This window comes from Zophobas morio, unplaced genomic scaffold, assembly GCF_036711695.1.
Source record: "Zophobas morio isolate AGI-343-1 ecotype UQ-CSIRO unplaced genomic scaffold, CSIRO_AGI_Zmor_V1 ptg000011l, whole genome shotgun sequence".
In the NCBI taxonomy this organism is placed as follows: Eukaryota; Metazoa; Arthropoda; class Insecta; order Coleoptera; family Tenebrionidae; genus Zophobas; species Zophobas morio.
The window spans coordinates 192,441-211,788 of NW_026972116.1; the positions used below are offsets into that span (position 1 = coordinate 192,441).

The following is a 19,348-nucleotide window of genomic DNA, read 5'->3' on the forward strand; positions in this document are numbered from 1 at the left end:
TATGAGCATTAATAGTTAGAACTTTGCACAATGATCTGAAAAATTTGAATTTATTAAGGAAGTACTGGGTTTTGTATTGCTTGAATTGTCTATGAAAATAATTTTTTTGACAAATACAGTTAATTAATTCTTGGTTGAACCAACATGGATAACGACGATTACTATTTTTAAATTTAAAAGTAGGAACTGAAGCTTCAAATATTTTATATAAGATGTCGTAAAAAGTAGAGCAGGCCTCATTGACATTATTTGAGTTATAGATGGCCGACCAGTCCGTGGTTAAAAGAAATGATGAAAGGCAGAGGCCCCAATGGCCCCTACAATGCGAGGGAGAGAGCTGAAGATCCAACCACCCGTACTTTCAAACTCGAATTGCCGTGGAAGGGTCACCCAAACATGAGGACCGCAAAAATAAATGCGATGTTTTTCACTCAAGATAAGAACACTTAATAAAAATGTAAGCTGATAAGTCCAAAAATGCGCAACTACACAAGAACGGAAAAACTTGTTCATACACTAATTAAACCACTCTAAAGAGCAACAAAAACTGCATCCGATGATGTTAATTTTAACTATTAAAGTGGAATAAAAACAAGGAAAATTGCGAAAAAATTACGGAGCAAGATCTACTCGACTTGTCACTATCACTAACCTCTCACTACAGATTATATACAAATATACAAATGCTATACAATTTTGTGGGACTTGCCAGCCCCCACAAGGGCATAGCATCTGGACCAGCTGTTAAAGTTGGCCTAAGTTTTTTAATCAAATTGCAAATTTCTCTGGAATCAACGTTTTTAACTTATAAGATGTTTTTATTTAGATTACTTAAGTTTTCCTCAAATACTACAGAATTGCTGTTATTATCTTTTTTGAATGATTTAACAAACGATTCAGAAAACGCATTGACTATAACTTCTGGTGAGGTTAAATCGCTGTCATTATATTTCATCACATTGGGTATTCCGTGCTGTTTCGTTTTGTTTTTAATAAAAGTCCAAAATTGTTTTGGATTTATTTTTATTTATTCTGTAATACGTCGTAGATAATTTTTAAGAGCATTTTTAATTAAAATTTTTACTTTATTGCGGTGCCTTTTAAATAGTTCAAAAGATTTATCATTTTTGTACTTTATCTAAGCTTTGTGTTTTTGTTTAATTTAAGATTAACTATAATTTCTTTGTTAAACCATTCTGGGTAAGTTCTGGTTGACTGCATTTTCTTAGGCACAAAAGAATTGAATATTTTATACAACTTGTCATAAAGTAATTCAACAGCCCTGTTCACATCTGTTATGGAATTTAGAAAGGAAAAGTCAGTTTTTGCTATGTTGCGATATAAGGATGGAAAATCAGCTTTTTTAAAATTAAATTCGCCACCATTCCTAGCGCGAATGTGTGCTAACTTATTTTTTACATTTTTTACAGTAATCTCTAAGGCAGGATGATGCACATCTTCTGAAGTTAGTATTTCTTCTGAGTGGATTACCGAGCATTCGACATCGCATAAAACTAAATCTAAGACTCGCGCATCTAAATTGGTGACAAAATTTTCGGAGAAAGCCCAAAGAAATGACAAAAGTTGTCACAGGCGTTATAAATATTTGACGAAGCAGTATTTCCTGAATAACAATTAAGGAATTCGGGTATATTACAATCACCTAATACAAGCAGGTTCGAGTTAAAGTTAATATTAGCAGACATTAAGCATTCAAAAAGAGAAGAATAATCATGGACACAACAAGAAGGATGAATATATAAGACAATAACATAAAGAAATTTATACCCCAGTCTTATTTTTGTTGCTAATATGTCTACTAGTTTCAGGTCCGTAAATTGACGACAAAGTTGCACTGGATCTATTACTGTTATTTGTACCTCTTTCTGAGCTGTAAGAAGCACACCTCCACCTCTTCGCATTGATGTTACGCTAAAGTCAGGATCTTTTCTGAAAACGTTGAACATATTTGTTTCAAAATACTCATCATTGAAGGAGCTAGAGTTTAGCCAAGTTTCTGTCAAAATTAATATATAAAAGTGAGACATCGCACTAGAGTTTATGAGAATCTCTGAAGCCTTTGTATTCATACCTCTAACATTTTGGTAGTATATGTGGATATTTTGAGGACTACTATTATTTTTGGACGAAATAGAATGAGAATTATTATGTGGGACCTCATAAGGGGTGGTTAATTGCTATTTAACAGATAATATGCTTGATTTGAAATCAGATTGGGCTTTTTGATAAGCATAACATTTATTGAAATCCCACACTGTATGATCAACGCTAAGATTAGTTTGATGTTTTATATTTAAAGATATACAGTTAACGCACTGTAACACCTCAGTCTTACATTCTTTGACACTGTGAGATCCAGAACATTGTTTATAGTAATGATGGTAGCCACAACACTGGTAACACAATTTTATATCAATCGCGTCATAAACAATACAAACATCAAAAATGAGGTAGCCAATTTTTATCATATGCAGAAATATTCACTTCTATGGTTGCCTGAAATCATTTATTGTCTTTTCTTAAGAGTACTATTTTCTCAACTTTGCAATAAGGTTCTACAAAAAGATATCCATCTTGGTTTATGATGTAATCAGATAGATCATCAGTTGTGATTTCTTTATCAGTCATTCCTACAACTCTAATTCGGGGATTTATTAATTAATTGTAATTTTTCACCCAGAGTATCTTTAGCGACTTTTGCAATTTTTTTTGTGTCCAGGTTTTTATCACAGCGGACAATTAGGCTTCCATTACGGACAGTTTTAGTATTTCTTATGGAAACACCAGTTTTTACTGGATCAACGTTGCGTAATATTCCCGACTTATTAGTTATGGCTACACTTTGCGATTGATCTTCAGGCTGAAATATGATAGATGTTGTTTGTTTGGTAGCAGTGGCATAAGTAACGGTCTCATCGTGTTTTATGGATTTTTCCGCCAGTGAAACTTTTAACTCATTAAACTTCGTCGACAATATAAGCGCAATCAAGCTGATTAAAAACTCGGAATTTCACAAAAGGACGAAACACGTGGAAATTCGGTATCACTTTATTCGCGAAAAATTCCAGGAAGGGGCGATCAAACTAGAACATATCGACGGATCCAGTCAACTGGCCGATTTATTTACGAAACCGCTAGGACGCACGCAATTTGAATCCTTCAGAAATCAGTTAGGACTGGTGACTGTTCGTTAATTAAATAATTTTTAGGAGGAAGTGTTAATGAAAGTAACAATTATGTCATTACGCGCCTGCGCCAACTGCCCCGACACTCGGGTGCCGAAGTTGCACTCGTAATTTTTAAAATTTAGTTAGCTGTGTAACGGGTCAGGATACCCTTCGTGCTAAATATTTTTCTTTCAATAAAACTCTGAGTAAGCACGTTTTTGCTAAACCTTTAACAACTTCAATGAATAAAGCTGGATGGTGAGCGTCTATTGAAACAAGATTTTCTTCGCAGTTTGTTACCATGCAAGGCACATTTGATAAGACTAGGTCTAGTAGTCTACTATTTGTATTAAGAATTGTATTGTATTGTTTCAATTTTAAACTTCCGATTAGAAACGATATTGGAACAACATGACCTGAAATTTGCCCAACATTATAATTCATGTGAAATTCCGGAATATTAAAGTCTCCCATAAATATTACATTAGATCCATAAATAAACTGAAAAGAGTGTACAACATCAACAAATATAGAAAAATGATTAGAACTTACACCAGGACGAAAGTAAAGAGCGAAAATAAATATAGTCTTTTCAGCAATAATAAGTTGGATACCTATAACATCAATATTACCTAATGCCTTCTGAACTTCATCCTTTATGTTAACAGATTTAACGGACAAGGAAGATTTTACAGCTAATAAAACCCCACCAAAAGTTCGCTGCTCTGAAATTCATTCCTAAGGCAAGTTTCGGATAAAGCTATAACATCAAAATTTTACAATAAAATATTATTGTAAAACGCTAATTTTCGAGTTTAAGCCGCGGACATTTTGATAATATATGTATAATTAAAGATGATAAACTAACGGAATTACCATTGTTCCTGTTGACACTCAGATAAATAATCCTCCAGCATTCATAAAGTAATCATATGATTTTCTGTCCAGTTGCAGCAAAACTTGATATACATACTTTCGAATTTTTCTTCGTTAGCCACAATTTAATAAAAGTACAATCAGATGTTAGATTAATGTCAATTGAATTGTTTTTTACAGCATGCTGGACGTACTCAACAATTTCATCCTCTTTCTAGATCTGACTTAAACCTACTTTTTTCACAAGAGGCTGAACCCCTTTAAGTTCACGTCCCAGGCAACATGATGTCGTCTTTTTCACGTGAATAAATGGTCATCATTTACGTCATAGTGACCAAAGATTTCACGTGATATTGACGTACCAATGACGGTCAAATGTCTCGTCGAGATGACGTCATTTTCTCACGAACTATTGACGTGATGTACTGACGTTTTAGAGTCGTCATTTTGTAACGAATTATTGACGTGATTTACTGACGTCCTAGAGACGGCATTTATTGTCCATTTTAAGACGTTTTTTATATTTTGATTTTTATAAAAAAATATGCAATAAATAAAACGCTGAAATAATTTTCTTTTTTTATGTTGTTTAGCTTAAATAAAATATTATAATTCGTTATAATCACCAAGTAAAGCCCAAAACAAAGTATATATTAATTAAAGTTAAAACAAATTAGTGTAAAAAAATTAAATTTACTACAATTTTGTACAACCAACAATGAACTTCAATAAACAAATAAAAAATATGTCAATTAAACAAATTAAAGATAAACCACTCCTAAGAACACAAGCAAATCTACATACAGGTAATTACGAGTATAATTAGTATAAACAAAAAAAAGGATATTGTACAATATATAATCAAAAATAAACGTTGCAATAAAATTTGCTATTTAAAGAAAAATCAGTTTTAAAAACACAAAGAAATCTAATTAGTTACAAAGAATATAAAAAAAAAAAACTATAATAAACAATAGATCAGTCTTAAAAACACAAACAAATCTATTTACAAAAAATATTTAAAAAAAACTAGAATAAAGGGAAAAGACAACTGAATCGCATTGTTGAAGTTACTTGATTGAAAATGCACTGTAAAACCACAGTATATGTAAAACTATCTAATTCACGACGACTTGACTGTCCCCAACACACAAAAAAGTACCGTTAAGAATTAATTCTGTTTTAACAATCATATCAATAACCTAAATTTTTTAAGTTTGCCTCAATTTATTGCACTGAAAAGAAAAACACGTTAGAGTGCATGGATTAATGGAAATGCAATCATTTTTTCATCCATGGGCAATAGCAAGCATTTGACTAGTATTAAATTTAAGGGATTACAGCTTAAAGCAGAAGACAAATTCTTTATTTTAAAAATGCTAAATTTACTTGAATCTAACGGATAATCGTAAAATGGTTGCATTGACAAAAACGTACAGCCTATCAGGGAAACCTCGTTGTCAATACTTTTTACAATGAAGCGAAATGTGTATGTGTAACTGCCCATTCACAATGGACATAAGACATAACAAGTACATAAAGCTTACATAAATACATAAAGTTGAAACGATGGAAAACGTGTACCCCTGTTCACAGTGGACGAACGTAATTCTTATGTTTATGAACGTTTTGTGTAATCTTTGTGTGCGTACACAAAGTTGAAATAAGTTCAACTTTGTGCATGAATTATGTCAAAATTATGTTAAAATCTAGGGACTTTTGAATGCTGCTATTGAATTCCCTTTGACAGTTGGCACTTGGCACTTCACACCTTTGATTATATTATATAAATTATTATCAAAGCTTCACACTGCAAGTCTGTTCTGTATTGCGAGTTGTCCAGTTCGAATATCGTACGAAATTGTACGTTAGATATTTTGATTGACTCAGTTTGAGGTTAGCCGTTTCTATGTTGGCCGGGAGTTATTCCGTTCTGCGTTTGCGCAGTTTAACAATTCTTACAGAGTTCACTCTGTCCACTGTGAACGTAGATAAGCATAAGCCAGACACAAACCAAAAACGTAAATTATGTTATGCGCTCCTTCTTATGTCTTATGTCCATTGTGAATGGGCAGTAACTGCCCATTCACAATGGACATAAGGCATAACAAGTACATAAAGCTTACATAAATACATAAAGTTGAAACGATGGAAAACGTGTACCCCTGTTCACAGTGGACGAACGTAATTCTTATGCTTATGAACGTTTTATGTAATCCTTGTGTGCGTACATAAAGTTGAAACAAGTTCAACTTTGTGCACGAATTACGTCAAAATTATGTTAAAATCTAGGGACTTTTGAATGCTGCTATTGAATTCCCTTTGACAGTTGGCACTTGGCACTTCACACCTTTGATTAAATTATATAAATTATAATCAAAGCTTCACACTGCGAGTCTGTTCTGTACTGCGAGTTGTCAAGTTCGAATATCGTATGAAATTGTAGGTTAGATATTTTGATTGACTCAGTTTGAGGTTAGCCGTTTTTATGTTTAGCCAGGAGTTATTCCGTTCTGCGTTTGCGCAGTTTAACAATTCTTACAGAGTTCACTCTGTCCACTGTGAACGTAGATAAGCATAAGCCAGACACAAACCAAAAACGTAAATTATGTTATGCGCTCGTTCTTATGTCTTATGTCCATTGTGAATGGGCAGTAAATAGTAAGTTACCAAAAAGTATCGTAGTATTACAGGCATCTACCGGTATATAATATACAAAATTAATGTTCTATATGTATATCTGAATTCATTGTATTTTTTTAACTTACAAAGAAATCTGCTTGTTCTAATATGCAAACATAATCTTGTAATTCGTCAAAATTTGTTTAGGTGTGGTTTTGGCGGCATAATTTCTGTTTTTGTTTTCTTTTTCAGTTGTCAGATTTGATGACGTTTCACTCGTTTCCTTTAGAATTTCTTTTGTTTCGCACATGTGTTTTGTATTTGTTTCAAATCTAAAATAAAATTATGTTCATTAGCATTAGTTCATAAAAATTGTAGTAACATACCTTTGCAATATTTTATAGCGCCTCATTTTCAAAAACAGTCACCGTAAGTTCTTCATAATCAGTGGGAGTATCTTCAGTGATTAAGGGTGGTCTTTCCAGCTTATCTGAAAAAACTGCTTTTGTTATCTACGTACAGTTATCAAAAATAACAGAAACACGTAAAAATTAAAATGATTACTTTATTAGATATTAACTTACCTACTATAAATAAGTACAACCCACACTGAATGGCATAAATTTGCACAAAACTGCGTTAAAATTGAAGTGAGTAAGGGATACACGAGAAAGTTTCGGTGGTTGAGAACCAACTGGAAATATTGGTGCTTTCCTTTCGTACGGAATCTCAGATATTTCAGATCAGTTCAGTACGACTCAAATAAATGCCATGTTCCTTTCAGTTTGACTCACCTCACTTAAGTGAGATTTTGTACCTCCCCCTCTTCCCTTGCAGCACTACCTAGCCGGGGCCGACAGTTAAACGAAATTGGCTCACTTCAGGAGTGGGAGGTGAAATCAGCCAATCACGAAAATTTAAAAAAAAAAGCTATCCATCCACACTTTTGGCGGGCGTAGAAACGGTTGGTAGTATTTTCGTTTAACACGTGTTCGTGTTTCGAATTCGCTTTCAACCTGTTGTGTTTTAAAGTACTGTTTCGTGGTTATAGTTTTTGACAAAAAAAATTAAAAGTAAGTAATGAAATGTATTAACACATTGTTTTACGGTATAATATTTTTTATTTTGTCATTTATAGATGTTTACCATTGTACGAACAAAAGATGGATGGGTGAGAAACGGAAAAGGGGAAGTGTTGCTGCTTGATAAAGGTCAGAAAATTTTAATTTTATTAGCGCTTTTGTAGTACTTATTTGTTTGTTATCTTTTTATGTGTAGATCAGAACACTACTATTTGGGTGCCATGCAACGTCATCGATTTTAATGAACAAAATGTTCCCATTATTCGGAGTGAAGCTGTTGCTGCAGGTAATTTTAATTTTTTATTTTTGTACTCAAATATTTTAAACATAAAAATTATTCAAGGTCCAGTACAAACCTTAAATGTGCAACATCTAGATGAACCAGAAAACAGTGTTGATCTGGCAGAAGAACGTGTTGTTCCGTCGGAAGACACTATAGATCAGCCAGAGAACAATGCTGATCTTGTTCCTGAACAAATTCAGGATGACGGTAGGCATTCATGGTCTTATGACCAAACAAAAGCCCTAATAACTGCCGTTGAAGCCCGTTATGAGGACATGTTCCATGTCCGTAAACGTAAAATATTCTGGGACACTATCAGCGAAGAACTAGGGAGTCAAGGCATAACAGTAAGTTTTGTATTGCACTCACGCAATAATTGTAATTTTGTGTTAGTTTTCAGGAATATTTTGTAAAAAGAAATGGGCCAATTTGAACAGGACATACAAAGCAGTGAAGGATAATAAGAAAAAAACAGGCAGGGGCCCATCACGTTTTCTTTTTTTTTGATCAAATGGATTCGTTGTTAGGAGATACTCCTACAAATGCCAGTCCCCACAGCGTGGATGTGGCTCAAATGATGGCTGAAGAAATAAGAGATGATGCTGACATAACCATGGCAGGGCCATCAAATACCAGTAGCGAGTCTTTATCCCCAGCTAGCAGCAGTAGGAAACGACGTAATCCCACTGCTGATTATATACAATACAAGAAAAAATATTATGAGGAAAAACAAAACCACTGGCGAGAGAGGTATGAAGAACAAAAGTTGTTTCGGCAAGAACATTTACGATTAATGCAGGACAGAAATAATGTTCTGAAGCAAAAAAATGAAATTGAAGAAAGGAAAATTCGAGCAATTGAAAGCCTCATCAAGAATAGTACAAATAGTATGAATTAATTAGTCTGATGTTTGAGACATTCTGATGTTGTTTTTCGTTGTTTAGCATAGGAAAATCGTTCTTTGTTTTTAAAGAAAAGAAACTGTTGATGTAATTCCTTAATTTTGTATTTAATAACCTTAGAGTGAGAAATCTATTATTTTTATGTCTATGGTATTTGACATACTCCTGTATACAAGTCGATTAATATAGAAATGTTTTATTTGGCTGCTTTTCTTGGTGAAAAATCTTAACAGGTTATGGGCCCAGAACGCTATAAAGTTGAAAAACATGAGTACCAAACGAAAAGCCAAATATTGAAAACTATTTGAAAGATATCTCCACGAGGCTGATTTTAAGGTTATCCAACACGTGCATTCTGAGGTTATCCAAGACGTACTAAAAAAGAAGCATAGACATAGAACAATGGATCCAACAAGAATCATCAATGTCAGTCTTTTGGAAGGAAAGTCGAACTGGGATACGTGGAAGTACAAAATTACAATTTGTCTACGAGGAATTTCAGGAGCTCTGGATATCATTGAAGGCAGGTCAGTGAAGCCTAGTCCACTAGATGATGGTGCAAAGCCGGAAGAAAAGACGGCGTACCAAACTGCACTTGATGCATTTAATAAAACAGAGAGCAATGCATTGATTATCTTGACAAATAATATGACTGAGGAAACTCTAAAGAAAATTATGCGATTAACCAGTGCCAGGGAAGTATGGCTAGAATTACACAAACTTTTTGATGGCGTTTCAGAAGACAAAGTGTACAACCTGTGTCTACAATTCTTTAGTTTCAAAAAATGTTCCAGCGACGATATGGCTACACATATATCAAAATTAAAGAATCTATGGAGCGAGTTAAAAGTGGAAATGAGAAACGACGCTGATGGTAATACAGAACTGCCCGATTTGTTTTTGATTTGCAAAATTTTAGGTACGCTACCAGACAATTATTTTTCCTTCAAGTCAAGTTGGATGATGATGTCAAAAAGTGACAGAACGGTTGATAATTTGACAAATCAACTGTGTGCTTATGAGCGAGCCTTAAAAAACAATGAGGATGGATCATCGGGACAGGAAGCTCTCATTTTGGACTCATCAAAAAGAACTCCTACACAAGTAAGTTCGACCGAACAAAAGAAAAAGAAGAAGATACTTTGCAACTATTGTAAGAAACCCAACCATGTTATAAAAGTATGCAGAAAGTGGATTGCGGATGGAAAACCTCCAAAACTTGATAACAAGCCAGAACAAACTTCAAACATGCTTCTTTTGATTGTTACATCGCCAGTGATGAATTCAGAATGTGGTGCAGATGATTGGTATGTAGACAATGGCGCTACAAATCATATTTCAAGCGACAAAAGTTACTTTAAAACTCTCCAACCATTCACAACAGCACACTCAGTAACCACGGCAAACGGTGAAAGAATTGAAGCTAACGGCAAAGGTGAAGTTGACATAGAGGCAGCTATCGGAGGCAAGTGGCACAGGATCACTCTGACAGATGTATGGTGTGTTCCTGGAATAAAGAAAAATCTGTTTTCTGTTCTAGCTGCACACGACAAACACCCAGATAGTCAGTTTCTTTCAACCACAGAAATTGGAAATTTTAAAGTTGGCAAAGATGTAGTGTTAGTCGGTGTACGAAAACGTTATGGAGGACTTTTTAAATTGGCAGTGAGAAGCGTGAAACCTACGTCTCCAAATGAAGTTAATGTCACAGGCAAAGAGAATCTTTTGCAGCTATACCACGAACGACTTGGACATCAGAATAAACGACACGTGAAGTCATTGCTGGACAGAGAATTCAACGTTACGGTGAAAATGGATAGTGAACTGTGTGAAGGATGTATCTATGGGAAAGCTCATCGTCTACCTTTCGGTACCAGAGAAAAAACTACAAAGCCGGGAGAGCGGATTCACACATATGTTTGTGGGCCATTTGAAGAATCGATGTCAGGCTTTCGGTATTTTGTTTTGTTCAAAGATGATTGGACAAAATTCAGGACTATCTACTTTATTAAAGAGAAGTCAGAAGTTGCAGAAAAGCTAAGTCAGTTTATAGCAGAAACAAAAACCACGGGACATTTAATTAAGGAACTGTTGAGTGATAATGGAAAAGAGTTTGACAACAGAAGTAAGGAGAATCTTACAAAAAGAAGGTATAAACCACCGTCTTACGATGCCATATACTCCAGAACAGAATGGAACAAGTGAAAGAGAAAATCGCACAGTTGTTGAAACTGGTAGAGCGATAATGCATGCTCATGGAAACATTCAACAGAGTCTGTGGGCTGAAATGATTCGCACAGCGAATTACATCCTAAATCGAACGGGACCTTCAAGTGTTGCATGGACGTCTCCATATGAACTTTGGTATGGGAAGAAACCAAGGTTGAAACATCTACGGATCATAGGTTCCACGTGCTATGTTCATGTGCCGAAACAGCAAAGGCACAAGATGGATCGAAAAGCCATTAAAGGAATATTGATCGGCTACGACCACGACGATGGATATAGAATTTACTGTGAAGAGGAGGGCAAGCTCATTAGATCAAGAGATGTTATCTTTGAGGAGAAAACTTTACAGCAAGGGAGAGGTGTAGTAATTCCAGGAAACATCGAACTTTCTGATCAACATGGCGACTTGACGCATGCTGATAAACAGGTTGAACAAAACGATGAAACTGATGAAGAAGACGAAACCTTTTGTGGACTCGAGAGCGAGGCAGAAAGTACGGATAGTGATGAAAATAAAACACCAGAACCCATTGATGAAGATAGTGTCAACAAACCTCGACAATTACGAGATCGCTCAAATCTTAAAGCTCCGATCCGATATGACGACTACGCGCTGTATCTTTCGACATTTCAGGAACCAGAAACGTACAGTGAAGCCATGAAGTCAGATCAGAGAGAACTATGGCAAGAAGCTATGGATTGTGAGATGCAATCTCTGAAAGATAATCAGACCTGGGAGTTAGTCAGTTTACCTCCTGGAAGAAAGGCTATTCCAAACAAGTGGGTCTACAAGATAAAGACAAACGCCGATGGGTCAGTCGACAAGTTCAAGGCCAGATTGGTTATCAAAGGATTCAATCAGAAAAGAGGAGTAGATTATGATCAGACCTTTAGTCCAGTTGCAAGAATGTCAACGATTCGAACATTACTCAGTGTAGTAGCCAATGTAGGCATGAAACTTACTCAGATCGACGTTTCCACAGCTTTCTTATATGGTGACCTGGATGAAACCATTTATATGCAACAAGCTGAAGGCTATGGGGATAAATCTGGGAGAGTTTGTTGTCTGAAGAAAAGTCTGTATGGACTAAAACAGGCGTCTCGTTACTGGAATAAGAAGATCACCGAACTGCTTCTACGACTTGGATTTAAACAAAGCAAGGCCGATCCTTGTCTTTTTGTGAGACAAAAAGATGGAAAGACGATGATATTTCTTCACTACGTCGATGATGGACTGATCGCAAGTGAAGATGAACAAGAACTTCAAATTTTCATCAATGAGTTGAAGAAAGAATTCAAAATTACTTTCAAACCGGCGACATATTTTCTTGGACTTGAAATCGAACGAGAAGGAGATGGCTCCCTTCAGATCGCTCAAACTCACTACACGGAAAAGTTGTTAGAAAGATTTAACATGAGCAACTGTAATGCAGTAAGCACTCCTATTGTCAAAGATAATGAAACTGAAGAAAGTCCCCGTAATGAAAATTTTCCATACCGACAAATGGTGGGAGCACTGATGTTTTTGATGTGTGGAACTCGGCCAGACATCGCTTATGCTGTCAGTGTGGTGTCCAGGAACCTGGAGAATCCTACAGAACGTGACGTGGTTCGAGTGAAGAGAATTCTGCGGTACCTGAGAGGAACTTCAAATTATAGACTTGTGTATAAGAATGACTATGAAAAAGGAGTTCTTATCTGCTACAGCGACGCTGATCATGGTGGTGATCTCAGCACCGGACGATCAACATCCGGGGTGTTATGCCTATACTCTGGGGCGCCGATCTCATGGATGAGTCAAAGACAAGCCTCTGTTGCAATTTCCACTACAGAAGCTGAGATCATAGCCGCGAGCGAAGCTGCTCGGGAAATCATATGGATTAAAAGGCTTTTGACTGAACTTGGTCAGTTGAAAGAGACTCCTGCACTACAGGTAGACAATGAAGCTGCAATTCGATTGGCTCAGAATCCGGAATTTCACAGAAGAACGAAACACATTCGTACTCGACATTTCTTTGTACGCGAACTAGTCACTTCTGGGCAAATTAAAATTTATAAAGTAGAGTCGCAGAGACAGCTTGCAGATGTATTGACAAAACCATTGTCATCAGTTAGGTTTAGGGAATTATGCAATAATTTAGGCATGTTGTTGTTATTAAATAAGGGAGAGTGTTGATGTAATTCCTTAATTTTGTATTTAATAACCTTAGAGTGAGAAATCTATTATTTTTATGTCTATGGTATTTGACATACTCCTGTATACAAGTCGATTAATATAGAAATGTTTTATTTGGCTGCTTTTCTTGGTGAAAAATCTTAACAGAAACTCGTTTGATTTATGTTTTTTATTTATTTATTATAATCATTTATATATGTATTTTTATTTTCTCATATGAATATTACATGAAGTGCAATGCACAGTGATTATTTTTGTTCCTTTCCTAGATTGAATAACTTGTACAAAATATGGTTAAAAACGTTCTCTGAATAGTCTGTGAAATATCTGTTCTCTTCGAGAAGTCCTTGCAACAATACCACTGACTTCTTGCACAAATTGCCCATCAAAATCGTTTTCATAGTCAACCAAGTCATCAAAATCAATACAAATGTTGTGCAATACAGTTGCTGCCACAACACATTTAACAACAAAGAAAATGTTAGAATTATCAAACATTTTTAGCCTTCGAAACCTACTCTTCAATAAGCCAAATGCATGTTCAATTACAATTCTTGATGAATGTTTATAATTAAATCTTTTTTGATTGTGAGTTAATGCACCATTATCTTTATAGGGCGTAATTAACCATTGTGTACAAGGGTATGCTGAATCTCCCAATAAAAAATGTTCACCTAGAAACCCATTGCAAGCTCTATCATATAAAGATGATTTTTTCAACATTCTAGCATCATGCATAGATCCTGCTTCCCCACAAAACACATCTATAAACTTTTTCTGATGGTCACAAACAGCTTGAAGCAAAATACTGTAGTCTCCTATACGTGTCCATGCCTTAAAGAAGGTCGTTTTATGTTAATATGTGTACCATCTATAGCTCCGACAATACCATTAATGCCTTGCATTTGACAAAATCCTCTTTTTACACATTCTATTCTTTCTTCACTTGGCCATACAATGTACCTTTGACTACATTGTACTAAGAAATTTGTGACTTTTGAAATAATACGATATGCTGAACTTTTTGTTACATTGAATCGATCTGCAATTTGGCGAAATGTTTCTATGTTACTCAAATACCAGACAGTCATATAGACGGCCTTCTTTACAGAAACTTTCCTACGTCCATAGATGTGTGTCGGCAAAATTTTTGCCTGTTTAACTTTTTCGATGACAAAGTCGCATGTTGTCCTTCTTAAACGAAAGTGTTCTTTAAATTCGTCATTGTCATATTCTTCGATTGTTTGCATGTAATTGTTTATGCGATGTAGCGTTCGGCGTGGTTTTTTTCCAGTGGAACTTCCTGATGAACTAGAACTTGCATAATCCAAATCTGACAATTCCTCCAAACTCTCAACATCACTGACTGCCTCATCAAGCAAATGCTGCAAATTTTTTATTATCATTTAATACAAATTGTTTATGTAAATACGTACCAATAATGTAACATTACAAACAGAGTTATCCATTTTACTCAAAACTTCTCCAAACATAACCTTGCAAATAACAATCAACCGATGTGTCAACTGTCAACAAAAACAAGACGGAGTGAGTCATGAGTAAGTTCTGAGCTGAAAAACCACTCTCACTGTACGTCGTTCCTTTCACTCCCTTCTAAACGAAGTAGTTGATAGTGAATCGACTTACTCAGTTCAGTACTGCTCAACTCACTTCGTGGTTGAAAGGAAAGCTACTATTGGAATGCTTCTCTGTGAAGTGCAATAAACATAAATACCGAAAAAAGGGAAAGTCCGAATGCACACCCCAAACATCTGATGTATTGTATAGTAAATACGGATAAGGATAAATTTAATAAAACGGAATATTAATCACTCTCGAAATTTTTTGGTAACCGTCATCACTTTATAAACGTCTTTATAAAATCAAAATTCGACGAAGGAATTCTTCAAAACCTTGTCCCGTTTTAGGGACAATGGACAAAGAATTTTTATGACTTTGTTTGTGTCGTTGGGTCTTTTCGCTCAACCCCAGATGTTCTATTTATAATTTGCCAAGCAGGTAGGCAGGTACTTACAAAATAACACTTCTAGAGTAAACAAGTTTTCAGAAATAATTTTTTTTTTTACAAATTATTACAATGAAAAAACTTGTCTTTGGTGTATTTCTAATTAAGCCGTTGTATTTTTTGCTCTAAATATAATCAAGCATTATGAAGGCCACTTTTTAAAGAATAGGACGACCCACATTTAATTGATCATATAATTGTCAGCATTTTCCGTCGGGTGAGCTCGGCAGCCGGAGGCGGCGGGTCGCCAACGGCCGAGACTGTCCGAGCAACACCGACGCGGTGACGGGAGGAACAGGAATGGACTTGTGCTCGGATGCTGATACACGATTGTTGCGTTTAAAAGAATAAACTTCTAAATTTTGCATTTGGTTTCTTTTTCATAAAACTGTGCTGACATCAGGAGTGGGATTCTTTAAACCCTTGCGTGCACTTGTACGAGAATGCCGAAAGAGCAGCGACGCCATAAAAAAGACAAACGGCGACGTTCGCGTTGGAGTGAATCTAGTGATGGTGCAAGTGGGTCTCGTTCACCGCATGAGTGGCGGCAAAAGCACAAGAAGTTGCGGGAACCGACTCCAGAACAACAACTTGCGAGACGGCACCGCTTGCGAGCTCACTCGAGGACGAGGAGTGGCGACAGTCCTGGTCGCAGCAGTCCTGGTCCTGCTTCTGTTTCGCAAATCAATGAGGCTATAGCAGCTGGGTTTGGTAAGCTGGCAGAGCAGGTGGAGGTGCGTGAGACTCGCCAGCAGGTAAGTGGGATCCCCCTTTCTACGGCCGGCAGCATTATTGCCGAATTCGATCCTTTGGAAAACGATGTTGACGAATGGTTGGAGTCGATTGGTGAGTACGCTCAAATTTATAATTGGGACGACAGGACAACGTGTCATTTGGCGTTGAGCAAACTAAGAGGCCCAGCGCAAACGTGGTATCGGACACTGCCTAGTAGAGTGTTTACGTGGCCCGAATGGCATGACACGCTGTTGCGAAATTTTCCACCAAAGCGCGATCTCCATAAGGCGATTCAAATGATGATGGCGTACACACCAGAACAGTGTAAAACACTCTACGAATATACGTTTAATAAACTTGCGCTAATTAATAAGCTAAAATTAAATATTAACCCCACTGATCGCGTAAATTTAATAACGGGTGGAATTTGTGACGAGAAAATTAAATTCTCGGTCCAAGCTGCAGGTATTACGGACCCGATTGTTTTGGCAGGACATTTAAAAACCATCGATGATCGAGTACTTGCAACGCAAACCGCAACCCGGCACGTTTCTCACATTCCAGCGACGCGGGCTCCAGTTTCATCTATTTATAGAACTCCAAAACAAACGTCATCTCTTTCGCGCAATGATACGGGTAATAAGCCGGTCCTCGGCCCAACTTGTTTTAACTGCGGAAAATCCGGTCACTTCCATCGATTTTGTCCTGGTAAAAACCAACAAACGTCCTCACAATGAAAGTTTTGATTTCTGTTTAGTTTTTGTGTTTCTCGATGTTGTTTATGTTGCTGTGTGTTGGCGTGCTTCTTTATTTTCTTTTTTTCGAGCCAGAAGAACCCACCATCGTTGACGTCCCTGACATTCGAAACCAAATAACTGCGCGTACGACCAAGGACCAAGCCGCTCAAAAGGCTCGTTTGGACCGTGTTCGAAGTGCTGGTCAACCATATCAGGAGGGAGACCTGGTGCTGATCCGTCTAACCAGCGGCCCTGCAACCGGAACTAGCCGAAAGTTACTGCCCAAGTGGCGTGGCCCATTCCGAGTTACCAAGGTTCTCGGAAATGATCGGTATGAAGTCGCAGACATACCGGGAGCAACCAGGTCCAAGTTGCAGTACCGTGAAGCGGCCGGCATCGACAATATGAGGCCATGGGTCGTGTATGGGTAAGGTAGTACGGTTCAAATCGAAAGTAGTGCATGATGCTTGGCGCTACTCGCATTTGGCCGGCTTGTGGATTGTTGATGCTCGCTGATTCAGGCTTGACCAGAGGTTTCTGTGTTTGATAGTCTGGTGGGTGGCAGAGCTGGGTGACGATCACACAAGGTGTAGTTTTAGTTTTGTTTTGCGTTGTTATTAAGTATTATGTTCATTTAAAATTTAAGCTTACTTCTATGCGTTACATTTAATATTCGCCCTCATTTATTTTGTATTGTATTCTTGCATTATGTAAGTTTGGCCAAATTTACCCTGTTTTCTTCCAGTTACCGTCCCCGGCAGACAGGCAGCTTGCTCTCTGACTTATATCTTTAATGTAGTAGAAGTGACGATCAAAGTCTAAACCTGTATGTATGAGTTTCAGTCCGAGGACCTGGACTGAGGTGCCCATGTCCGTCGAGTGAGGACACTCTCCATGTCAGGAAAGGCCGTGTCAGCATTTTCCGTCGGGTGAGCTCGGCAGCCGGAGGCGGCGGGTCGCCAACGGTCGAGACTGTCCGAGCAACACCGACGCGGTGACGGGAGGAACAGGAATGGACTTGTGCTCGGATGCTGATACACGATTGTTGCGTTTAAAAGAATAAACTTCTAAATTTTGCATTTGGTTTCTTTTTCATAAAACTGTGCTGACATAATCTATAAAAAATGACGAAGAAAGTACGGCCTTTTGACGTCATTAATTGACGTCAGAAGTAAGTCATAAAAATCTCGTCATTTTCACGTGACTTTTTGGGCGAATGACGTCGCCGACGAGTTATGACCAAAAATTGACGTGAATTAGACGACAGTCTGCTGCTTGGGTTGAGTATACGCATGGTAGTTGGTGGACGGTAGAAGATAAAATGATTAATTCAGCGACAAATATAAACGGTTTTCTTTGTGCTGAAGATTTAGATTAAGTTTGATTAGAAATCAAAACAAAATCATGTTGCATCAAGACATTGAACGGTTATTTTTTCAATTTATTGTCTTATGGTTTCTACTAGTGAAAAAAATAGTATATTAACCACGGTTGCAAAGCCACTTCTAGACCTCGCGCTTCAGAGCCCTCGACGCTGCGCGTCTCGGGTTCTAATTTGCGCTCGGTCTAAAATGCTTGGCCTTTCAACCTTGGCTAATAATATACTATTTTATAAGTTTAAGCATATAATAAGTCTAAGTTACTTGATTATGAGTTATTAAAAAACGCTTGATTCAGTATGATACAAACAGAAGGCTTAATTATTGTAATTATTTATTGACAATTTTTATAATTGTTAATATTAAGATTAAAGGTGCAATTCGTCGCATCCTGAAAAAGACAGTTTCTTGTAATTTCTTCCAAATCACTGTTATTAACCGTGTCGTTCAAATTGGAGTTCATGGTAGTAAGGCTTTCGTTACTAATAGTAGTAGTTTTCAAATTCGCTTCCTACCAATATTCTTTTTGTTTGCTAATGAGTCCTCGATGTATCCTTCGGCAACTGTGCTTGATCGCCAACCTCCATGCCTCTTAAGGGTGGTAATATCTGCGCCGGTGTCGACAAGTAAAGTCGCCGAAGTTTTTCTCATTATTTAACCATCGAGTAATGAGACCACAAACTCGAACTTTTCACGCTTTTGGCATCTCTGAAAAATACGCTAGGAGGACACTTTCCGTGTAAACGACTGTGTTTTTTTGATAACAACAAGTAGTGAATCTCTTAAAATCTTCTTGAAAGCTGCTTCGTAAACAACACTTGATTTTGTCGGAAGAAGTTTTTCAATTTCAGCTTTCGCTATTTCGACTATTTTAGCTGGAGTTTCTGTAAATTCAGACGTTCTGCAAAAAATTGTGACATTTTTTTTTGTTTGATAAGTTTCCATAACAATAACCAAACAAGTTTTTGTAAACCGCTATCACGATTTTCGGAAACAAATTATAATGTATGTCTAAATTATTGGTACGTTGTTTTTGATATAATCTTGTAAGTTTGAAGAAAAAAGAGCATATATTATTCAAAGTATAAGTACTTTATGTGCTTCGCACGGACT

The 19,348-nt window shown here is 36.7% G+C and overlaps 1 protein-coding gene across 8 annotated transcripts in view; it reads right to left on the reverse strand.

The window, feature by feature from the left end:
* LOC135126608 (protein artichoke) overlaps positions 1-19,348 on the reverse strand; it is a 491,663-nt gene that overhangs the window by 75,397 nt on the left and 396,918 nt on the right. For 2 of the 8 annotated variants that reach the window (XM_064052638.1, XM_064052639.1), the window contains 2 exons: positions 14,795-14,884; positions 13,693-14,743 (listed from right to left, as the gene is read on the reverse strand). The exons of 4 other annotated variants lie outside the window; for them this stretch is intronic. In XM_064052638.1, the coding sequence (XP_063908708.1) occupies positions 14,177-14,743; positions 14,795-14,884 (657 nt within the window). In that variant the 3' untranslated portion in view covers positions 13,693-14,176. Of the gene's footprint in view, positions 1-13,611; positions 14,744-14,794; positions 14,885-18,748; positions 19,137-19,348 lie in introns of those variants that run through there. 2 more of the 8 variants (XM_064052640.1, XM_064052648.1) reach the window with 2 other exon arrangements.